The sequence below is a fragment of the Podarcis melisellensis genome, assembly GCF_964234715.1.
Source record: "Podarcis melisellensis genome assembly, chromosome: 6".
NCBI lineage: Eukaryota > Metazoa > Chordata > Lepidosauria > Squamata > Lacertidae > Podarcis > Podarcis melisellensis.
The window spans coordinates 68,916,627-68,942,070 of record NC_138538.1 but is presented as its reverse complement, the minus strand read 5'-3'; the positions used below and the strand labels follow the sequence as shown (position 1 = coordinate 68,942,070).

The 25,444-nt window shown below is 41.9% G+C and overlaps 1 protein-coding gene across 6 annotated transcripts in view; it reads left to right on the top strand.

The window, feature by feature from the left end:
• Positions 1–24,550, top strand: part of DDAH1 (dimethylarginine dimethylaminohydrolase 1) — a 121,081-nt gene extending 96,531 nt beyond the window's left edge. For 5 of the 6 annotated variants that reach the window (XM_081914299.1, XM_081914301.1, XM_081914300.1 and 2 more), the window contains 3 exons: positions 1,710–1,829; positions 17,403–17,546; positions 18,486–24,550. In XM_081914299.1, coding sequence (XP_081770425.1) covers positions 1,710–1,829; positions 17,403–17,546; positions 18,486–18,602 — 381 coding nt within the window. In that variant the 3' untranslated portion in view covers positions 18,603–24,550. The remainder of the gene's footprint in view (positions 1–1,709; positions 1,830–17,402; positions 17,547–18,485) is intronic. The other variant, XR_014169126.1, reaches the window with a different exon arrangement.
• The last annotated feature ends 894 nt before the right edge of the window (positions 24,551–25,444 follow it).

Below are 25,444 nucleotides of genomic sequence, written 5' to 3'. Positions count from 1 at the left end.
AATAAAATTCTGCTGAGGCACACAGTGTTAATGTAGGAAAGAGGACAGAGTGCTTGTTTAAAATTGCTGAGACCTGGGTTCAAAGGTCCACCGCACCATGAAACTCACTGGGTTCTGGTGAGTCATGATGACAAGGCATGGTTCCATGAGAACTTGGAGAAAACGTGAGAAAAAATATATAATTGAAAAACATGTCTTATGCTGCAATCATATGCACAAGGTTCTGGGAGTGCAGGACTTAAATCCAAATAAACATGCATAAGATTTGCAGGTTACAGCTCATCTTTCATTTTGATTTAAAAAGTGGTCGGCATTGCCGGAAAGTTGATGTTTCAATATTTCTTCTGTGTCTGAACATCCTTAAAGTATGGATGGAAAATGTTTTGAAGATACATACAAGGATTAAAGAGAATTTTGTTCAGTCTTCATTTTTAAGCAGACTGACCTAATTTGCACATCCCAGACTAATACACTAATTAGAACATTATTAGACTTCTGATTTCCTCACTGCTCTGAATTTTGCAATCCAGAAACATTCCCAAGTTTTTTTTTAATTGACTATTTTAGAAATGCTTATTTTAAACAAGTATTTTGTATAATATATAGTACACTTACTTTGTGATAATTTACATACTTAAATACTCACGAGTATTGGAATACGAATTCTTGCATGGGTGGTGGTGAAAGTTGTAAATTGCAGATCAATGTGGAAATGGAATGGGAGGAGGCTTAGGTCTAAACACATGGAAAAATTAACATGGACTGGGAATAAACTGATCCATCCTATCCCTACACATGAAACAGTTCTATTAGTGGTGCTAAGCAGATCCAACGCAGAGCAGGGGTGGAGATACCTGCAACCCCCATGATGTCATTAGATTAACTTCCATCCACTCTAGCCAGTATGACCAATGATCATGGATGATTGGAGCAGCTAATAATAATAATAATAATAATTTATTATTTATACCCCACCCATCTGGCTGGGTTTCCCTAGCCACTCTGGGCAGCTTCCAGCAGAATATTAAAATACAATGATTCATCCAGTATTAAAACCTTCCCTAAAAAGGACTGCCTTCAGATGTCTTCTAAAAGTCCGATAGTTGTTTATTTCTTTGACATCTGATGGGAGGGTGCCACTATCTAGCCTAGATGGGAGATTTCCAAGGAGCCATGCATCAGATGTTCAAGCTCTTTGGAGGAAGAATTGAGTAAAGTATAATAAATCAATAATTTCTGAAATCATAATTGAAATATTATTTTGAACATTATTTCCCATCCAAACCACATTGTAAGAATGGCAATCCGCTGGCTTCAGCATAACCTGCTTCCATGGAAAGTATTCAGGAGAAGGGTGCTTGTTACTAGGAAACTGTTGTGTCCTTTTTATGCTCTTAGCCACTCAACATTTCTTTTTTTAGAGGCTCTTGAAGTCAAACTGTCGATTTTATGGAGGCTTCTTTTGCATGTTAATGAAGCATTTTTTTAATCTACTTTTTTCCTGAAACAACGATGGCACCGAAGTGCACGGAACGACCCAAAACTCTCCATAGAAAATCGCTGTGGTTCTAAGAGTTGACTCTACATATGTCTTCAAGACACACGAATTCATTAATGCACGGGGGTGGGGGATGCAATTTATAATTGTGTTAGTTTATGAGATTACCAATCTAACGCATTTCCTTTGCAAATGCCTAATTTCTATACAGGATTATGCCGTTTCTACAGTCCCTGTTTCTGACTCCTTGCATCTGAAGAGTTTCTGCAGTATGGCTGGGCCAAACCTCATTGCTATTGGTTCAAGTGAAGCTGCACAGAAAGCCCTCAAGGTAAAGCGTGCTAAAAATAGCCTGTGCTTAAAAAACATTGCTTTAAGATTCCGTGTTTCCTTATAGTCTCTGTGTAAGAGGGAATCCAGCCTATGCAAGCTGCAAGCATCAACAGCCTCAGAAACTTCAAAATGAAGAACCGTTCCAGCTGAAATATTAAATACATCTTTGTTATTCACTTTTTTTTAAAAAAAGGGGCCAGTAACGTCAGCTTGAGGGGTTGATAGTTTTGGGGGTCACGGCAGATGTGCAGGGGGAAATTAACACTTTCCTCTCCTGCTGTGGTGCTGCAGAGAATCTGCCCCCCCCCAGCTATCATTTACTTGGAGTAAAATAAGCAGAATGTATGTTGAGAGATGGGGGTAACGGGAAACTGTGGGGAGCTGAATGAAATGGAGTATCCTGAAATAGGCATTGCCTGCTAACTGTAACACTGTACTGCATTGCACTTCTGCACTGCAGCATTTTATTATTACAGGTCCCACTTGTGTTAGAAATGCAGCAGAAACCAAAAGTGAAGTAAGCAGTGTTTTAAGAAAGAAATAGCAGTTATGCATGCTTATTGTTAGTGGGACGCGGGTGGTGCTGTGGGTTAAACCACAGAGCCTAGGAACTGCCTATCAGAAGGTCGGCGATTTCAATCCCCGCGACGGGGTGAGCTCCCGTCGCTCGGTCCCAGCTCCTGCCAACCTAGCAGTTCGAAAGCACGTCAAAGTGCAAGTAGATAAATAGGTACTGCTCTGGCGGGAAGGTAAACGGCATTTCCGTGTGCTGCTCTGGTTCACCAGAAGCTGCTTAGTCATGCTGGCTACATGACCCGGAAGCTGTACACCAGCTCCCTCGGGCAATAAAGCGAGATGAGCACCGCAACCCCAGAGTCGGTCATGACTGGACCTAATGGTCAGGGGTCCCTTTACCTTTATGCTTATTGTTCCATACTCCCCTGCTCATCATTCTTCCCAGTCACTGCATAAGTTGTAGGCCGCCATTGTGTTCAGTTATAATATCTGAACCCAGGCCAAAATGCACATGCTAAAGTAGTCATCAGGTTTGGGGGTGGGGGAAAGGGTTCTGCTATGATTTTTGAGAGCAAGCATGTAGGAATGTTGGCATCCTTGTCAGAAATCTTCGGGTCCTTGCTATTATTCAAGTAAATTAACTAACCTGTTTATGGGGTATGCTGTATGGGCTCATCTGGCCATAGAGCATTTTGCTCAGTGGTACAAGCTGTATTGGTTGCAAGTCCCTCTCACTGTCACGGAGTGTATATTACTCAGAATAGGAATGGAATGTGGCTTCTATTCCTTATCAGAATGGCAGTGGCATCTCTTTCCAAATTCCTGTGCGCTCTCGTCCGCTGGGGACCTGTTCAGCAAAGAGTGTAAGGGAAGCTGGAAAGAAGGTCCAGAGAAAGTTGGTGACTCTTGTTTGGATCTTTGCCATCACTTTATTTAACTTAATTTTGGTGCCTCGTATGCTGCGTGTGTGAGAGAGAAAGAGAGAGAGTGTTACTGAACCAGCAATAGAACGGCTTCCCTGAAGGCAACTTGGGATTCTGCAGTTTGAGCTGCCATCACTTGAATCCAGCCAACACCAAGAATCCCAGGGGACAGATAAATCTTACATTCAGGATTCCAGTGCATACATTCTGAGCCCTCTGGTACTGAGGTGTCAGCTTGGAGGAGGAGGTTGTGTACAAAAACATACATGGGTAGTAAAAGACTGAACATTTCCTGAATTATTGTTATGCCTGACCTGTTTTTTGAAAACACATGGCTTGAAATACTCCCTCTGGTTGAGCATGCCCTCATAATTACTGATCTTTTGTTTTGGCAGATGCCTGCTGTCTGTGCTAGGGTTGTTGTTGAGGGAGTTGTAAATGTTATGTTTATCTCTTGATTTAGGAAATGTGTTAAGTAAGGATGATTTGACCCTCCCCAACCAATAACTACACATTTGTCTGTGTTAACTGGAAGAAACTGTTACCTTAATTAAATTTCTTCAAAATGTCATTGATTTTTATGCACAGAAAGACTTTTTAAAAAACCTTTTTATTAGCAAAAACATACATACAAAATATTCAGAAAAAACAAACAAACAAACAATAAAGAAAAACATGCCTAAAAAAGAAAATCGAAAATAATAAGATAGTCTTACAATGTTTGTACTTAAATATAACTCCTACTTTATATATAGTGAAATTATTTAGAAGTCTAATATGTGTATACTCATATAAAACAAAAGGAAAAACAAAAAACAAAAAAGATTAAATCAGATTAACTACTTAGACAATAAAAATACCTATCTATTGATAAGTAATACTTGATATAATTTGAACCCATATTAATGTTATTTGTACATTATAACTTCATCATTATAACATTCATTTTGGGTTGAATCCCTTTTCCATTGTTGTATTGTTGACTTCATTCTACCTCATTACAGTTTTAATATAAATGTTTCTATTTTCTACCCTGTCTTTGATTATTAATCCTCGTCTTGGAATGAGGAGAAAATACTTTGCTATCTACAAAATCATTCAAAACACAGCCAAGTCTTGTTGTTGGAACCTTGTTTTATCAAGTACTGTAGTTATTAAACATTCCCATTCTTTTTAAATTTTATCTGTTGGTTGATTTCTTATTAACTCCATCATTTTTGCAAGTTCCAAGTACTCACATATTTTTAGTTGCCATCCTTCTCTTGATGATGTGAGTTCACTCTTCCAGTATTTGGCTTATTTTAAGCAGTGAATTAATCTGTTAAAGTGCAAAATAGCCAATTGACTCTGGAAACCCTATAGCTGATTGACAGTTCTAGAGCATGCATATTCTCAGATTCATGATTTGACTTCCACTACCCCCATCCACGAGCTTTAATTTCTTTCGGAATGCCTCAGTACTAGACAAAAGCCTTTTTAATTAGCGCATTAAGCTAGGCAGAGTACCGAAAAGAATATGGGTAAAAAAATAAAATTCTGGCTGTGCTTCTCTTTGTTGTTCCTTGGCAGGAGTGCCACATGAAAGTCATTTCAAAGTCAATGTTCTTCAGTGTAGAAAGTTCATCTCACCCTGCTGAAAGAGCAAGTTTACAATGATACCTGTGTGGCTAGCTTGCTATATTTTAAAGTTGCAAAAACTATATCAAAGCAGAGGAAGATTGGAATTGAGTCGTGCATCAGTGTAAGTCAGGAACCATTTAAACTGCAGTGAGGTTAACTGGTGGTGTCAGGCTAAAGGAAGGAGATTTTGAGATAGGCAGAACTCCTATCAAAAGCAGGCAATTTCTAGGGCAGGTGCTTAATGGAACTTGGAAGGAACAGGAAATCTTCTCTGTGCAAGAGTTCAACAATTGGCCTTCTGTGGTTGCTTGGCCTGCTTTGGATTAGCAAATCTGTTGAGCTGGGGAGACTTGTTTCTGTCTTCTATGCTGTAGTAGAAAAAGTTTTCCTACAGGACTAGCATAGGACTAGGAAGGACTCCAGGGGATAGCAAGAACTATCAGGTGCATCTCCAAGCATGTGTCTTGCTGCCCCATATATTTGATCAAAAACTTCATGAATGATCAAAGATAAATAAATTAAAAAGCCTTCACTCTGGGTCGGACTAGCCAACGGAGGCTTCACCTGAAGCACAAATAGCAGGGATTATCGTTTTGTTTTGTCCAAACCATAGAAGAGAGAATGAGCGTGCCAAAGGTGATTCAGGCTTCCCTGCCACCATTATTTTACATAACGAAAAACACGCACCTTCATTGCATTCACATAATTAACATCAGGACAAATGACGTTGCCGAAAATGCAAACTTAAGTGGATACCCTTTGGGGAGCTCTGAACTAAGAACTAAGAAGAAGCAAGTAAGATGAAGATGAAAATATAGCCTGATTACTGCATTCCCTGCCACGATAGGAGGAAAGAATAACAGGAATATCCCAGGGCATGAAGAAACAGGCTTGAATTTACAATCACTCCACAAATTCTGGAAACTAAAAAATTCTGGAAATATACCGTAGCTCCATTAGCATGTGGCACCTGAAGGACTATCAAGTATGTTGTGATGTAAGCTTTCATGGACTAAGAGTCCATTTCATCACTTACATGACATGGGCTTCTTGAAAGGTTTGCAACCATCAGGATGATGTCACGGCCAGATTTCTGACACTAGATCCCTTTGTAGAATTCCCCCATTGTAGCCTGAGTAGGTTCTGTTTTCCTTTGGCTGCTTTTGATGTACAGCAGAGCAGAAGCTGTACCCAAAGGGCTTGAATAATAGCTCTTTTCAGTGAAATGAAGTTTGGTCCTAAGGATGCAAAGGTTACACTGCAGCTCAGCCTGTAACTGAAATGGGATCTACTACCTAGAGCTCCATCTAGTGACTTCCCAGCAAGATCCAGAAGATTTCCCCCTCATTTTCTCTGTTTGAAAACAGAAGAGAAAAATGGTTTCTATTAAGATGAGCAGATGCTGCTGGGGGAATCAAACTGAATAAGGCTATTGTGAATGGCTCTTGTTTTGCTTTTTCCTCCTGTTTATAATTGCTGAGGTTTTGTGTAGCTCAGATTGTTTGTACTTGTTTGTTTGAAATGTTTTTACCCCCAAATTCCTTGATCTGCTGGTTTAACGACATGGGTTGTGATGGTAAGAGAGAAAACGGAAGACTTGAGGAGGTATAGTACAGAATAAGGTATAGAAGAGGAATGGGGGACATGTGGTCCTGCAGATGTTGCTGGACTCCAGTAAGCCTCCACCAGTATAACCAGTGGTCAGATACGACAGGAGATGTAGTGTAGCAACATCTGAATGATCATAGGTTCCCCATTCCTGGTGTAGTAAGACTCTTTAAAATTTATTAGACTGCAATCCTGTGGAAAAGTACAAGTGCCATTACGATACGATATCTTTATTGTCTTTGTCCCATACAGAAGAACGAAATTGAAAAATCTACATAAGACATTCAAAATCCAACAAACTTCTATTCCAGCTATCCCAACTTGGTTACCCCCCTAAAAACTCTGATACCCCATTTTTAAATACAATATGCTCCCATACAGACTCCTTACAATGCATTTAAAACCAACATCGCATTTGGGTAGAAACTGTTTCTCAGGCAGCTAGTCCTAGTCTTTATAACCCTGTACCTTCTTCCAGAAGGCAAAAGCTGAAAGAGATCATTTCTAGCTTGCGCACTATCCTGCACTATCTCTGCAGCTTTCTTATGGCACCTGGAATCATAGATTTGATCCAAGGTGGGAGGAGTGCACCCAATTATTCTTTCCGCAGTCTTTACAACCCTGGACAGCATTGGTTTTTTCCCTGACCCTGTAGCTCCCAAACCACACACACAGACCATAAGTTAATATACTCTCCAAAGTACAATGGTAAAATGCTATCAACAGGTCCTTTGAGAGATTGTTTTTCCAGAGGATTCTCAGAAAAATATAACCTCTGCTGTGCTCTCTTCATCAGGTCTTTGCTGTTTTCTCCCCAGGTTAGGTCACCTTTCAACTCCATTCCCAGAAATCGAAACACCAAGACCTGTTCCACGCACTTCCCCTCAATAATAAGTGACTGAATATTCAATTTACATTTCCTTGAATGCGTTGGGACTTATTTCTGACTGATCATGCATAGGGTGGTGCTGCTGGTCTTAGTTTAATATTCATCTTGCTTGATGCAGGTTGCTGGTAGAACTAGTAGTTCTTCCTCTTCTGGATGGGATCCAAAACTAAGACCCAAAGTCAAGGGAGAGAAGATATAAACATTAAGGGCTGGCGCTACCATTGGGCAGAGTGAAGCAGCTGCCTCAGGTGGCAGATGCTGGGGGCAGGGGGGCCACAATGAAGCACCAGAGGACAGAGCTGTGGATTCCATGTGGCCTGCCCTGCACCGCTAGGCTAGCCTCCTGCCCCCAGCTCACCAGTGTTGAAGTAAGATTCAGTGATCTGTCCAGCTGGAATGGAGTGGGGTGGAATGCATGGGATTAAAAAAATAGGGATGACATGTTGTCTTTTGCCTCAGACAGCAAAATGGCATGGTCTGGCCCCGATAAATATCCATGTCTTCCAACATCTACAGAGTGTTTAATAGGATCAGTAAGTAACGGTCTTTCGTCCAAGATTTATTTTAGTGGCTAATGCTGGTTGTTACAAAGAAAGAAAGAAAGAAAATGAGGTAACTTGTACTCCCTTCCTAAACCCTCTTCCAGTAGGCCAGTAGTGCTTCTGACTTCCATCAGGAACTTTAGCTCTGAGAAGTCTGGAGCATGCTCCCTGTAACTTAGATTTCCACGTCAGCCAATAGATATCTATCTAAGTATTATGCTTTAAATGGCCTCACTATCCTGTGTTTTGTTTCTCGAGTCACTTTTTAGCAGCCCTTAGAGTCCTGCTGAGGCAATACTTGAACGGATGCCTATTTCTGATGTAATTCAGTTAAAGTTTCATTAGCCCTGGGGACACAGGCTAGACAAAATCACCACTAGGAATTACTGGAAGAACAAAAACCCACTTTATTCCTATTATGCTCTCCTTCTCATCCCTTCCTTCAAATGTAAATCCCAAGATTCTGCTTGTTTACTTAGCTGGCTGGGCAAACATGAATGTCCAGCTACCAGGCTCTGTCTAATCCTCTAGAGCTTGTATCAACTTTACCAGGCAACGTACTTCTGTGCTGCTTGCCGTAGGTGGACAGAGGCTCTGACTTATTCAATATCAAGTCCTGCTTCAAGCCATCCGTCATTTTCAGGCACTTCAGAGCTTTCCCCTTAGTTCCAAAAGGCTTTTGTACATGACAATCTGTATTCCCATTCAGGCTTAAGTACTATTGCATATGCGCCAGCAAAAAAACCCAAAACAAAACTTTGTGCATATTTTCTGGAATATTATATACTAGTTACTTTCCAGTTCACTAATTGCTGAGTTTACAGAGAAATGAAGAGGTAGAATGCTTTACACTTGAGACTTCTGGCTGGTGCTGATCATTGTGTGCCACTGAATTCTCCTCTTGATTGGGTTGGGTTCTTGGTGCAGATGTATATTGGACAGAACTTAGTGTGTTCGGCAGCTGCGAGAGAGGGAGGTGGAGGGAGGGTCAGCAAGGGGCACAGATAGCCACAGGTTTGGTGGAACTGCAGCAGCTTGCAAATTTCTCTAGCATCTAAAACCCTATCTGAGGGTATTAGAATGGAGCAAATAGGTAGAGCCATATAACATTTCCTGGGTAGATTCTGTGAGGACTGCTACACAGAGATCTAAACGGTTTGGCTTTTAATAATAATAATTTTATTATTTGTACTCCGCCCATCAGACTGAGTTGCCCCAGTCACTCTGGGCAGCTTCCAGCATATACAAAAACATAACAAAACATTAAATATTTATAAACTTCCCAATGCAGGGCTGCCTTCAGGTGTCTTCTAAAGGTTATGGTTATAGTTACTCATCTCCTTGACATCTGATAGGAGGGTGTTCCACAAGGTTGGTGCCACTACCGAGAAAGCCCTCTGCCTGTAACCTCACTTCTCTCAGGGAGGGAACCGCCAGAAGGCCCTCAGAGCTGGACCTCAGTGTCCGGACTGAATAACGGGGGTGGAGACACTCCTTCAGCTATACAGGGCTGAAGCCATTTAGGGCTTCAAAGGTCAGCACCAACATTTTTAATTGTGCTCTGAAACATTTGGAAATGCTGTTCTAAATGGCATGTGGTGTAAATGCTTTTCATCTTGGGTTTCATATGTATTCCCAACATATTGCTGTGTTAATTTTGGAAGTAATGGTAGTTTTCTACTACTTCAGCATAGTGGATGCTGATCGTTCTTAATTGCATAGCTGTAGTTGACACATTACTCTTCTAGTGAGACATTTGTCATGGGATATCAAAGTAATTGAAATAACACTAATTAGCTGCAAGTATATCTGTAAAGAGCAAATTAGCACAATTTCTCAAGAGCATTCTGACTGTAGGAGAGAGCACAGCAGCCATTTAATAATTTTACCACTGGTGCTGAGGGCAATTGAGTACGAGCCCAACAACCTGAGACATAGAGAGCTGTATCCAATGTTAGTCCTGCTGAGAGTAGACCTATTGAAATGAGTGAACCTAAGGTAGTCATGTTCATTAACTTCTGTGGGTCTCCTCTGAGTAGGACTAGCATTGGGTATAACCACAAAGAGTCAAGGATGGCACAATGTGTCCTTGTCTACATATGTGTATGCAAGACATACACACTGATGGAACACACATAGGTATGTATAACCAAGAGTCACAGTGTACCCTGACTTGAGGTTTGCTTTTCTAAGAAGGTCAATTAGGTGCAAGATAACAAGCCAAAGTTTAGTGCAAGTGTGGAGAACTACTGGCACTCATGCATAATTAGGCTCTCTAGGTTTCCCCCACGTAGAGACCAAGCTGCACCTTTTCTGAGAACCTGCTAAAATGCAACACAGCATCTCATGGACCTGAATCTTCTGCCCTTCTTGGGCCCACGGCTCAGTGCACTTGCTCCCCATCTCCTGGGGCTATTGGAGAATTGTCAGCCATTTGTCTTCCACCCCTTGAATTCTCAGGTTTGATTTCCTGGTCTACTACTGTGTTCCTACAGCTTAAGTTTATTATTCAAATGAAGTTATTCTAGGTTTTTTGTTTAATTCGTTCTCCTGCCAGGTTAACCTTCTCCACTATTTCAGTGGTGTTGCTTTTGACTGAATTCACACGCTCGCTCAGATCGTCTGGCTTGTTGTCTAGCGTTGTCACCCAGCAATCTTTTAAGTTCCTCTTTAAACGATGAATGTTGTTGCAATAACTCCCCTTTGCTGCATTAGTCAGCATTGCCAACGTTATTGGGGCTTCCTTGGAAAGAGATAAACTCCGTTTAGGAAATGTCTTTGGGGGTTCAGATGTACTGAGAATATTGTTGCAGAAAATGCAATTACAGATTAAGGAAGGCGGATTTGGAATTCCAGATGTGGAATTTATACCATCATGCTTATGTATTGGCAATTATTGGACATTGGAGACCTGCTGATGGCCTTAATCTCCCGAATTGGTCAACCCTAGAGCATACATATACCGGTATAACACTTTTGGTTGGATGGACAGTATTAGGATCAAAATATTCGAAAGTTCCAACAACTCCTGAAACAATTAAGTCAGCTAATGAAGGCTGGTGCTCTTTTCAGAGCTTGCAGCATTCCTAGAACCTTCAGCTTTTAAAGTATGCTGAAACCTCATGTTATCAGTTCTGCCTTTCCCCACTTTTCTACCACAAGCACAGAGATATTGTTTATTAAGCTGCAGGTCACTTTAGGCAGGCTTTGGGGTCCATTTTTACTGGGTGAGCCGGGTTGCTGCCTCGCTACGCCAGCATCTAGCAGGCACTGAAGCGCTGTCCCCTTATACATTTTTTGAAACTTTTTTTTCCAGATTTCTCTCTCTCTTTTGCTTCTGTTGCATAATAAACTGGGCGAATCTGTGATTGCGAAAGAGTTTAGCTAACCACAGAAATGCTGAGAGTACAGCAATTAACCATAGCAAAGAAAAGTTAGCAGAGAAATTAAGCTAGTAAACAAATGTGTGTTAAAAGTTTGGGACTCCTCTAATCATGTACCTCTGGCCACCCGGAGCTTGCCAGCTCTTGTGACTGGGGAAGCTGTCCGCTTGGCCTACGTAAATAGGAACTTGGCTTCCCTTGTTCTTGTTTGCTTTCCTTTGCTTTTCTGAGGACCAACTTCCCTTCTCTTCCCCTGCTCGTGTTCCAAAAGACAGGATGTTCATTCTCCGAAATTTCTTGAATGCAACAGCAGTTTGAGCCATTTCCTGGACGTGTTTTTTTGCTTTCTGCAGGAGTTCCTATGCAATGGCTGAAGCTATGCCCCCAAGTGCCGCCTTGTTTCAAGGTTATATCAGAAGAGGCTGCAGAGCAGCTCAGGGACACCATGTCAAGAGTAGTGCAAATCTACAGCCCGGTTATCAGTTAGATTCCTAACTGCCTCTGAAAGGCCAAAGTAAAATAAGGGTGGGAGTATCCTGTGCTTTTTTTCAGCCGCAACGCACCATAGTGCAGCTCCAGCACCTCTCAGGTTGGCGCCATTGTAGGCCAGCACTCCACCCTCCCCAACCTCTTGCCTTTACATTCAGTGGTACCTCAGGTTAAGTACTTAAATCATTCCGGAGGTCCGTACTAAACCTGAAACTGTTCTTAACCTGAAGCACCACTTTAGCTAATGGGGCCTCCTGCTGCCGCTGCGTCGCCGGAGCCCAATTTCTGTTCTCATCCTGAAGCAAAGTTCTTAACCTGAAGCACTATTTCTGGGTTAGCAGAGTCTGTAACCTGAAGCGTATGTAACCTGAGGTACCACTGTACTTCTGAGAAGCCCCAGATGAACATTTCAAGTCAAAATCGCAGCTGGCTAGTGTGTTCTTTAATATCTATTACTCCACCTAGCTGCTAGCAAGTCCTAGCTGTGATTAGCAAAGCTATGGATCGGGGCCAATTTGTATTTCCTTTTCTTCAATCCATCTCCCATGTAGTTTCAGCAGGCTTTAAGCTTTTCGGCCAGGCCTCCACCATTGCCCATGCACACGTTTGCGTGAGGGCCCTTCTGAGCTGCCCTAGCCATCCGCCTGAATCTAAGAGAACGGATGAGGAGGGAGTGCATTTATTCGACCTACACCAAAATCAGGGGCGACCCCCAAACCAGCTTGCTGTAGTTTTTAGCACCTCCGTGGGCAGTGAACGCAGCTGTTTTCAAACCAGCATCTGTTCAGGGCTGCCCCGAGTATCCTGGCGACTTACTATAACACCTTCATGGTGAGTTCCGGCACCTATTTTCTTGCGGGGGTGGGGAAGCAGTGGTGGTGGTGAGGTGTGCTAAAGAGAGAGTGCCTTGTGCCTGCATGTGTGCATGCTGTATATGTGTTTGTTGTGTGCAACATGCATGGTGCTGGTGTGAGTGTATATTTGCTGTATGTATGATGAACACACATGTGGGTGCGAGTGATGGAAGCCTGCTGGGAAAGGTTAGGTAAAGGTAAAGGAACCCCTGACCATTAGGTCCAGTCGTGACCGACTCTGGGGTTGCGGCGCTCATTTCGCTTTATTGGCCGAGGGAGCTAGCATACAGCTTCCGGGTCATGTGACCAGCATGACTAAGCTGCTTCTGGCCAACCCGAGCACCGCATGGAAACGCTGTTTACCTTCCCACTGGAGCGGTACCTATTTATCTACTTGCACTTTGATGTGCTTTTGAACTGCTAGGTTGACAGGAGCAGGGACGGAGCAACAGGAGATCACCCCGTCACTGGGATTCGAACTGCCAACCTTCTGATCGGCAAGTCCTAGGCTCTGTGGTTTAACCCACAGCGCCACCCGCGTCCCTGCTGGGAAAGGTTAGCCACCCATAATAAGCCTTCCCCATATCTACCACATGTTAAGTTGGCTGTTCCGTATTCACTCTTTCCCTGAACACCATCTGTTTAAAATAAGGTCTCCAGCAGTTGAAAGGAACACCAAACTAAATATGTGATGTCTCATTTAAAAAATAAAAAGTAATAACAGAGATTTGACTGGAATGGGGTTCGAGGCACAATGGAACAATGAGAGCTGGGATGACAGCATGTGAATGAAGAATACTTGGTCTGTTTAGGGTCTTTGCTGGGCACATTTAATTGCATTACTTGTTATCCTAGACTTCAGTTGGCAAAGTATGCCTTGTAAAACACAATTGGAAAAAATGAGATTGGGGGCTTTGGAAATTTCTTTGTTTGACATCAGGAAAGCGTGACTCAGGCTTTGGAGAATGCGGACCAAAAATTGCCCTGCACAGGAAGGACAGAATTCCCAGAAAAATTATGCATGAAGGAAATGCCAGGCTCTTAGTGTAGATGGCCATGCAAAGGTCTCTGGGCAGGAATCCAGATTCACACATACTGAATTTGTGACTGTTTTAATCTTTGTCAATAATGAAGTTTCCCCCTGTAGTACATCTTAAACACAGTACACACTGGCGAAATGGATGTTATTTTTTCTATAATACAGACATTTGCAATGACTTAAACACAGTGGTACCTCTAGTTACGAACTTAATTCATTCCAGAGGTCCGTTCTTAACCTGAAACTCTAACTAGAGGCGTGCTTTCGCTAATGGGGCCTCTTGCTGCCACTGCGCTGCTGGCACACGATTTCTGTTCTCATCCTGGGGCAAAGTTCTCAACTCGAGGTAACTCTTCCAGGTTAGCAGAGCTTGTAACCTGAAGCGTTTGTAACCTGAGGCATTTGTAACTCGAGGTACCACTGTATGCTTGTATCATCTTATATTCAGAAGGCCTTTCTGCAGCAAAATCCAATCCATCACTACCATCTTTTAACTGCTAGCTGAAAGAGAGGTTTAGGAAGAGAAGGGTTTCATTTGCTCCAGGAAGACCTTTCGGTGCATTGTGGTGAAAACTGGTTTGCATCTAAATGGTAAATGGAGAAGCTTCTTCCCATTAGTAGTCCCAGAATGAAATCCTACTTGTTTTGCAGTTTTAGGGCACCACGAAACAGCATTTTCATCAGATGGTTCTCTCAGTTATCTGCATAAATTTGCAATTTGCTGTGCTATCAATACATTGTAGAAGATGTCTCGTTTGGAGCACTTTGTCAGCAGCACTGATACTGCTGAAATTTGAAAAAAAATAAAGGTTCTGAATATGCATTTTCCCAGCTCACAGTTCCCAGATGTATTCCAAGAAGATCTCACTTGTCCTGAAATCCTTTGTCTACCTGGAATTTAAATGAAAAGTATTATGGGTTTATGTGCCAGGTTTGTGCTTGTGCAGTCTACATTCATTAGGTTAGGCACTCAAAGCCAGCAGCGATGTTGGTACATGTTCAGAAGTTAATTGCTTTGATCCTTATCTTGATGACACTCTGGTTTGTAGACTAAAACTTTAAAAAATGGAAATGTAATTTACAGAGCAGTACCTTGGCTCCAGTTGTGAGCAGTCAACTGCACCTGGAATTTCCAAGTTTGAAAAAGTCATGTATGCCTCAAGAGCATACATGTCCTGCATGCAGCCCAATCCTGGCAAATAATAGACAAGCAAGGAATAGATGCAGGTGGGCTTGTGGGCAGGTGGGCAGTATGGCTGAGGGAAATATCTTGCCAGAGACCGTGCCGACTTTCCTGTCCCCCACACTTAATGGTGTTGAAGAACATGCATGCATCTTTTAAACTTTCTTGTATAAAGAGTCGCATGCAAAAAAGCATTCTGAGACTATATGAATATAAATATTAATAACTAATACACACACACACAGCATTCTCCAATAATGCTTTAAATTGCTGGTTTGATTCCCAGTCAAGCTGATGGGAGTTGGCTCATTGCTGACGTCAAATGCAGAGCCATCCCTGCACCAATTGGCTATGACTCCTCTTGCATAGACCTGTAGGTTGTCACATTAGAGACAAAACACTGCTATTTTGTCATTCTAAAGTGTTTCGTCTCTTTCTATTGGCCCTATTTTCATCTAAGGAATGTCGGAGGGTATGGATGGAGAAATAATGTGATCTGGTATAAGTCAGATTCCATTGTCCCTATGTGATTCCTCAAATCATAGCTGTGGGTCCATCCTTATACCCTCTTTTTAAATGTTAGTTACTTAGACCAGTGGTTTTCAACCAATGTGTCGTGGCACCCTGGGGTGCCTTGAATGATGGTCAGGGGTGCCACAGGCAACCCTGGCCTCTGTCCCTCTTTCCTTCCCTCCCTTCCTCTGATGTCCTCTCGCGTCTCTGCCTCCCAAAGGCTTGCACAGCTGTTTGCTGCAGCAGCCCTGCTACAAGCTCTGCAAGTGAATGGTGCCTCTGGGGCTGGCCAGGGGCTGCTGGTTGCCAGGAGCAGAGGTGACCTCGGAGTAAGCAAGTAGGCGAGGGAGCCCAGCCAGCCATTCCACCAGCCCTTGCTGTTGGGAATGGACAGAAAAGTCCCAGGCCCCTGTGGGGCAGTGTGAGGAGCCACCTCTCTTTGTGGCAGGGGGGCAGCTCAGAGACCAGGGGCGGCAGCAGTGGCTGCCCAGAGGACTCCCAAGGAGAGGGGGCTGAGGGAACACTCCACAAAGGAGGGTGTTTATAAAAAGGGTAAGAGGCTGCCAGCTCTGCAAGCAAGGGGTGACATATCTGAGCTCCTGAGCCCCACAGGGGTGCCGAAGAAAGAATGTAGTTGGGCAAGGGATCTGTGGACTCAAAAAGGTTGAAAACCTCTGACTTAGACTATTAAGGTAAATAAAAGAGCTTAAAATGGTTCGTTTGATATTCTTCCATAGACACTATGTGCACAAACTATGGGATAGTATACAACACAAGAGATTGACTTTGCTGTTTCTGTATTTGTGTTTGGTTCACATCTTTGGTTTTGTAATCTACTATGTGATTTCCAAATGCCTTCTGTTATTCCAGAGTTTGGTCTTGGTTTAATTTGCTGTCTCACTTGGGGGTCTTACATCTCTCAGAAAGTATCGCTCAGTATAAGGTTACATATTCCAAGGATTCGTTGCATACTGTAAACAAAATCAAAAGGTGTTTGGATTCTGTGCCTTCTGTTTAAATGATTGTTTGCAACTGACTCAAAATACATTCCTGAGAGCTGAGCAACTGCTTCCATAAAAAAGTACAATAGCAGGGATTGATCTCCCTTTTCCCTTCAAGAGTGAGGCACCCAATTTGTGTCAGATCATATCCAATCACAGGTTCTTTTTGCACTGATACCAGGAAGATGATGCTATGATAAATTATATACCTTAAATGGAACCTAGACAGGTTTACTATGAACAGATCTAGCACAAACTAAATTAATTCTCAACCAAGGTAATCCAGATATTGTGCAAAGTATTTGCAAAAGAACTCATCCTCCTGCCACCTGCTTGATCTTGAGATTTATCTATTTAATTGGTGCTAAATGCATATAAGAGCATGAATCTGTTGCAAGGATCATCAAGTTCACTGTTCCCTATCCTATAGTGGTCAACCATATACTCCTGCTCCCTCTGTGGCAATCAAAAGTATCACTGCTTCTGCCTGCGGTCTGAAGTGAAACAGTCCAGAATTTCTACCAGCTTAGTTTATCACTTCATTCTGAGTAACTGAAATTGAGGGTTGAAACTTCCATAGAGGGCATGTGCTATTGTCAACTGCAATCCTGTACACACTTAGCTACTGGTAAATCTCACTGAACTCAGCTGGTTTACTTCTGAGTAAATATGTACAGCAGACTTGCCCTGTAAATGCCATAGCTCTTTCCTAGAAACTGATGGAAACGCACAAGAGAGAGTAGCAGGCTTTACTTTCAGAGACTTGCTTTAAGAAATCCTTCTGCCATCTTGGAAAGTATGCAGTCCTAAATTGTACAAATGGAATTCATTGTGACTTTGCTTTGTGCTAATACGTTTGGCACTTGGAAGTGCTTGGTATGCATTAGAGACCTCTCTGCGGAAACAGTACTTTGTGCAATTATTTCTTGTAACCCCCTCCCTCAGAAGAGCCCCCCCTTACAGCTGATGAAATCTTGCTCTAAAGGTCTCCACCTTAACTTTCCATAACAGACGATGCAGCAGATGAGTGACCACCGCTACGACAAGCTTACAGTTCCTGACGACGCTGCAGCAAACTGTATATATTTAAACATTCCTGGCAAAGGTCACATCTTGTTGCACCGAGCCCCTGAGGAATATCCAGAAAGTGCAAAGGTAAAAAAGCAAATAGAATAAAAGCTCCTTCTTATAAGGTGCCGATCAATGCTAAACTAATAGTGGCTGTGTAAGGGAAGGTGTGGAACGTTAGCAGTGCCTTCAAATACTAGCCATTTCCACTCCCCCTTGCACTGAAATGCTTCTGTGCGTTAAAGAGGAAAAGAGGAGTGGAAAGGTGAAAGTTTTATGTGCATGGTGCTAGCAAAAAAAATTAAGCAATGGGTCTTGTGCCATGAATTCCAACAGCTTTTTTTAGCTGCTCCAGGTGATGGCACAAAGGTTGCCATTTCCAAGGATGTACCTGAGTGCAGAGCATTTTTGTATCATTCACATGTGTTTTCATAGGAGACCTGGTCATAGCTCCTGATGCTTAAGTTGATCCTTCATAGGTCTTGTAAGTTTTCCATCATCTCTGCTCTGTAAAGGATTCAGAGTGCAGGTTTGGGATACTTGCCGCTATTGTAGTACTGTTTGGTTTGATCAGTTCTATAAGTGATGCCGACACATGCTGCGATTTTTAACCACCTAATAGTTGTGCAGGTCTTTCCTTGGTTCGCGCCATTAGTGCACTTGCATTTTTTGCTCCGATGAATCATTTCCCTGCATCCCCTTTCCAGTTTTAACAATTCGTTGGACTGAGAGAGGTTTTTAACCAGGCCTCCAGAAAGCGCTCCCCCTAAAGGCCTCTTTTTAGCCCTCATCAGACTGAAATATGTGCTCCCAGTGTGATCTGAGAGCTGTAGATTTGTGTGTGTGAGAGAGAGAGATTTCCAAGTCAGAACAGCGGGGGGGGGGGGGAGGCATAAGTGAATATGGAACCAAAGCACAATTTTAGTAGCGCAACCTCTTATTTAAATACCTAGAAACTGTTTCTGTGAAAGTAAGAAATTCGCAAATGTAACACCTTTTCCCTCTTGTTTCTTCCCTCCCCCATAGGTCTTCGAAAAACTGAAGGACCACATGTTGATACCTATAGCAAACACAGAGCTTGAAAAAATAGATGGGGCGCTCACTTGTTGTTCTGTCCTTATTAATAAAACTTCACAATTATGAGTTTACAGACTTCCTCCCATGTAACTGGCAATAACGTACATGCAAGGCAGACGAATCTGTACCCACTTTTTATTGGTTCCCTTGACAATCTACTGTACCACTGTGCTACTAACCTTTGTTTACAATGGTGCCCTTTCAGGTGGTAATTAAGGTGTGTGTGTGTATATATATCTGCTTTTTCTGATGTAAAAGGACTCTGCTGCATGTTTGTCTGGACCATTATGACGATTAGTGGTTTATATAGTTGGTGTGAAACTGATCTAGAAAGCAGACGTAGGGGGCCACATCTAACATTACTTTTAACTGACACAAACCTTATGACCCAGGTCTTAAATGCTACTTTATAGAGTGCTCAGGTGCATATTGTGTACATTTCATTCCCAAGGCATGCTTTAGGTGCAGGATTCCAAATGGATGAAGCAAGTCAAGTCCCCTTAACGGCACATGTGGACAGGTGCTAGACAAAGTATAACTTTTAGAATTTAGCCTCCCTTCACACAAGCCAGCTTTATTGCTGTATTGTGTCCAGCAGTATGCTGATGACTGCCTACCTTGTACCCCAATGTAATACAGGGGTTAGGGGCCGATGGTCCAACTCTTTGCTTCTGCTGATGTTGACTTTGTCATGGGAATTTCAAATTTGTTCCCATAAGGGCTTTCTCGTCTTCTTTCCCCATTGATCTGCCTATCTTCCATCCCAGGTATTCATGGCCAAAAAAATTGACCTTTAGAAATAACAACAAAGCTATGGGTTATCTTCATGTTAGAAAAGAGAAATGGCAGAAGAAAGGGGATAATTATTCCTTCTCCCGCCTGACCACTTTTTAAAACTAAATATTGGTCTTCAAGCATCTTTTTTTACCTTCTGGAGAAAAGTTATGGTACTGTATATTTTCTCCCGTGGGTAAAAAAGCAGCTCGAGGAGGATTTCGGGGGGGGGGGTGGCTAGATGTGAATAGCTTTAGCAACCCCTCCCCTGCTTATTCCTCCACTTGGACTTGAAGATATCCACAGCTGTTTTTCTTTTACAAAAGGAGTACATGTGACTGCCATGTAACTTCTGCCATGTAACTTCTATAACCTCAGGCTTGAGCGATAGCTGGGACATAAAGGGCTCAGAGTAATACCAATGCCTTTAACTGGGGATGCATTAAGATGGATTTCACGCCCTCAAATCAGACTGTTACACTTTGGTGGCCTCTAGTCATTTCCCCTTGAATTTTGGGATGCTTGCTCATTAAAGCAAGATCTTTGCGCCTGTGTTAGGTGGGTTGCTTTTGTGCTTTGCTGAAGGCATCTGTTAGGATTGAAATTTACATAGCGTGCCATCACGCATGAGGCTTGTATTAGTTCTTGCTTCAATCCATTTTTAATGTAAATGTGAAATCTACATTGGCCGCAATACTCATGTTGCAAAGGCCTCTAATGAACATCTATAGCTGACATTGGTTCTGACGTCTGTGCTCATTAAGAGTAATGCAGAAATCAGCCTCGGTTTTATTCATCCCTGACTTTTTCTCTTTTGTTCTGTGTCTCGTTTTTTCTTCTCCTTCTCCCTCCCCTTCTACCTTTGCCTTCCATTTCTCTTGTCTTCTCTCTCCCAGAAATCCCTATTATAGGTAACTAAAACAAAAGAAATTCAATAGCATCATGAACCTGGGCTTCTGTGTAGTCCTTTTTAGAGTACCAGCTGCAGTGTGAAATGTACTGTGTTTTATTATTCCACAGTATTGTGTTGCTACTCATGCCATGGAAGTGCATTAGAAGAGAATCGTGAGCAGAATCTATTGCAAACGGCGGGTGGCACCCAGGGGAAAAGTGTTACTGCAGAGGAGGATTCTCAGGGGGATTTCATTCTGATAGTCTTGAATTTCAGCAAGGCTTAAACCACTTGTAAGTTTATCCTAGTGTATCCCAGAAGCTGAGACAATGGTCTCTTTGTTTATCAACTGGATAGGCAGATAGCTCATAAATAAATCTTATATCAATCCTGATAACCAGTCTAAGAATAATCCACGTGTTTATGTGAATCTCAAACTTAATGTTCTGACACCCGTACAGTCGGCCTTAACAAATGATGTTAACAAATTTCTTCTTCATCTCACCTTCACCTATTTTGCTTTACTTTTCATGGAATTTTTTTTGTTTCAAATTTTCGTTTGATTGGAGTTCTTCTAAGAGCCAACAGTGAACTTCCTGGGAAGTTTCGGTAGTGAGAAAAAGATTGCGGGAGTTCTAGCTGCAGAAGTTTTGCTTTGGTTTTTTACTGTGGTGTATTCCTTCAAATAAGGAAGAGAGTTGTCTTCCAACAGGCTGCCATGACTACTCTGTCTAAGCTTTCAGGTTGTTGTGCTTGGAACAATGAATATCTTGGATGATTTTTCTAACTTTTAATTGTGTGACTGTTTACTATGGAATTCAGCTGAAAGAAATATTTCTTATGGTAAATTCTGCAACACGCTTAAGGCCTTAGTCATATGTTTTTTCACCACATACACAAAGAATATAGACAATTGCATTGTCTTGAAACCTGTTATGTCATTTCAAAGTATGGAGATACTATCTAGCTCAAGTAGCGCTAGGAACTCTCCAAGGGCTGACATACGGTCTGAGTATTTTATCAACTTCCTGGTTAAGGCCACTATTCTCCAATGCTAATTCTGTCTAGTTGCTGAGGTGTCATAGAAGGAAGGAAGACTGGGTAGCCGAGTAATAAGGAAAGAATCTCTGAAACTATTGAACCATGTAGGGAATCCAAGAAATGTAAACTGGAAAATGCTACCAATACCATCCTGTTGCCTTTTAGAAGGATTAAGTATACTTAAAATCTCTCTGGTTCATGATTCTTTTGCCCTTTCATCTCTCCCTTTTGATGAGAAATTATACTGCGTCTTATTCACTTGTCAGGTATTGCTCATGTTCCATCAAGCCAGAAGCCTTAGAATGAGTTTACATGAAATTTGTGAGTGAAATAAACATTCATGAAAGAGGCAGTGCTGATTCATATGGGAAGGGTTTTATGCGGTAAAGGGAATTAATATGAAAGCAATGCATTTCTTTCGCCATTTGTAATTCAGTTTATAAGAGAGAGAGAAAATAGTGGAAGAATTGCAGTGATTTTTGTGACAATATATCCCTGCAAGGAAAAATGAAATAAAAACAGCTGCAGAAACCCACTCTTCAAGAAGTCATAATCTCTCCAGCTGAAGGAGGAAAGAGGAAGAGGTATGAAGTCATCTTCCCCAAACACAAGCCCCACAGCCCAAAGGATGAGAGTTCTGACCTGTTATGTTTCAGTGGACGCCCTGTCAATCAGTCAGTCAGTCAATCAATCAATCAATCAATCATTCTCCTTTACTGGCATGCAGGGACCCCTTGCCACAGAAGTAAAATCTGCAAATTCCTGTGAAAGGGTCTTCATCTTTGATGCTTTCTTTTGTCTCTGCATTCCAGCTTCAGAGCTGTGTTGTCAGTACGCCAGGCATATATCTTTCTAATTGAAGACCTGTAGATTATGTTTCTCATCTGCTTTTTGTGTATAAATTTGTGTGATGGGTTTCCTCTGCTGAGCTTTTGATAGTTCATTGAAGGTTTTTGGGGCAAGTAATTTAATTAATTTTATTTATCGACAAATTTGTATGTTGCGCTCCAAAACCAGTTTCTGTATTGTTTCCGAAACAAACAAACAAACAAAAATGGATTGCAATGCCTGATTATGCAACAGTTCTAGGATTGCCAACTTTCCTGATTTTTATCATTATGGTCCAGGAAATTACTATCACGCCCGGTATCAAGAAACATCCCTCCACAATGGGGGGATTTTCAGAATTTAAAGGGTGTTAATGTAGAGTGAGAGAGACTCATTTAGATCTTTATATGTGTGCATACTTTGTATTCTTCCAGCAGGTACATTTCCCTTCTCGTTATTGTGTGCCACATGGAAGCATATGTAAACACTTGGAAATCTATGCTTCAGAATCAATGTTTGCAGTTCAACTTTGTAGCATAGCAAATTCCTTTCTGAGGCTGGAACTAGACTCCACAGCTAATGCAGAGCTATTGCCAAAGCCAATTCTCCCCTTCAATATCTAGAGGTTTGTAACATAATCACAATGAGTATCCTTATATGTTATGGTGGGGTTGGGGAAAAGGGTATGGAGCTGTTGCTTTCAGCTACTGTCTGCATCTACCTAAGTTTGGCCTGAAGCACTGAAACTTTACCTAAATAATAATTTAAGCCTATGTTTGGCAGTTGTACATTCTGATTGCCTGTTGTACAATCAGTAGACTCAAATGGTAAGACCTTTCTTGCACACCACTGCTTCGAACTTTGTTATTGAATATTTCATTATAGAAAATAACCATGTATTTAGAAAACTGCTATTTCCATTGAGGGTAGTTCAGCCTGGCCTCCTCTCAGCCCTGATATGTTATAAAATTCTTCAACGTGTATTTTGAGGGCATTCTTTAAAAAAATGCAACACCCTTTCCCTGAAGTGTAGTCTAGATTGGTAAGAGTCCATTTGCCACCTGTTGATTTAGCTAGTAAGGTAAAAGTAAAGGACCCCTGGACAGATAAGTCCAGTCAAATTCAACTATGGGGTATGGTGCTCATCTCTGCTTTCAGGCCGAGGGAGCCGCCATCTGTCTACAGACAGCTTTTTCAGGTCATGTAGCCAGCATGACTAAACCACTTCTGGTGCAGCGGGACACCATGCCGGAAGCCAGAGCACATGGAAACGCTGTTTATCTCCCCGCTGCAGCGGTACCTAGTTATCTACTCACGCTGGTATGCGTTCAAACTGCTCGGTTGGCAGGAGCTGGGACAAAGCAACATAAACTGGCCCTTAACTTCTGATAAAATCTAAAATGACCTCCCTTGCACTACCCAATTCAATGTTCAGAACTGCTTAAATGAAAAGATGGCAAGCCTAGCACTGTTGTATTCTGCAACTTACTTTGTCCCACTGTTTTCTCTGTCATCCATGACCTGCCCAGAACTTTACACTTTCCCCCCAAACACTTTGGTGGTTACAAAATTGGAAGCCCCAGATAAGCTCTCCCATTTAATTTATTTTTATCCTTGTGTTGTTTATTTTATTTTGGGGCTGAAGAAAGTGATGCAACTTGTGGGTTTCCTTGTTGGACAAAATGTGATCAGTGTCATCTAAGGTTCCCCTCCTTATGCCAACGAGAAGTTTGTATACATGATGTACCTTACATTGCTACACTTGGCATTTTTCCACTCCCACCCACACCACAAAGTATACACTCAGTTGAAATATTTCACAGATATGCCCCGTTTTAGAAGTGTACTGTGGCATTTTTTGTTAAGGACAGGCGAAACACAGCAGTCCCATAAGATGGGATCATAGCTCAGGCAGAACATCATGTTCAGCTTAGTGAAGAACTGTCAAAATCTCCCCCTCCCTGTCTTCTCCCTCACTGAAAGCAAACTCTGATACAACTTTGGCACTTATTTAAATATAGGCAGGGCAGAATCCATTTGAGTAATAATCAAATGTTTCTCAGGAGTTGGTACATATCCATACAAAAGAGAGACTGTGTTGTTGTTTTTTGAAGAGCATTTTTTCATCTGTTAGAAGCTGTGAGCAAAATATCAGGGACCTTACTTGAACTCCCAGAAAGCTTGACACTGGATGCTTGATGGTGTAGCTTGTATGAGATCTACTATGAATCAAGTGCATTGTGTTGCTTTACTATGCACAGACATGACTACTAAATTATCACAGTATTTTAGACTCTGTTACCTTTGAGAGACCTTTATTACAATCCAGTATATTGTTGCCCACTTTTTTGTGCCAAACATCCACACATTCCATAGTCTGTTAACACTGGAAAAAGTTGATCCAGATTTTCCATTTTCTGCAGTTTCAGTACTTCATGTACACATATCACTATGGAATAAAGTGTCAGTTGTACCTGGACCATGTGTGTTTTGTTCCAGCAGACGACTTGAATTTTCTGCTTAGTTTGGGTTTACACAAAAGTTTGCATTATTTTGCCAGCCATGCAGCCTAATTAGAGAAGTGGAGTTTAGTAACAGACATTGCTTTTTAACATTGGGTTGGATATAATAATAATAATAATAATAATACTAATTCAAATTATATACTACCTCCTATCAGAAGATCCCAAGGCAGTGTACAACATTAAAAACACATAACAGGACATCAATGATATAAACGTAATTGAAACATTAAAAAAACCATACTGACTAATCTCGTTTGTGACTTAGGTCACAGTGAAATCAATGTGAAAAAATTAGTCATGACTTAAGTCTCATTAATCTTAATGGGAACTAGCAGTGCAGTTCTATATATGTCTACTCTAGGGGAGACCCAAATAATTTGGTTGCCTGAGGCAAAGGACAAGAGTCCACCCCAATTCTATATTCAGAAGCTGACTAGAATGGCCATGGAAACTTATTTCAATAATTGCAATGGAATAGTGCACCTGAAGGCAATGGGCTACTTATGGGGGGGGGGGGAGAACAGGCCATATGGCATACAAAGCTTTGTCCTTTAATAGGAGGGTATGACCCAGGAGGAGGTTCGTTCCTGTTGCCCTCCCCCAGCACTAGTTGCCTGACACAGTTGTCTCACTCTCCCAACAGTAGGGCTGGCTCTGTTCTATACAGAATCGAGTCTGTTTGAGCTCAGTAGCACCTAGTCCCAAATTATGTTTGTACAGGATCACTGCTGGGCATAGAAAACCAAACCCTGCATGGAGCAGGGGTGTGTGTGATCAGAGTAGCAGAACCACCACTGCATCAGAAGTCTCTCAAGGCAGAATGGGGTGGTGGTTTTCTTGGTTTGTTG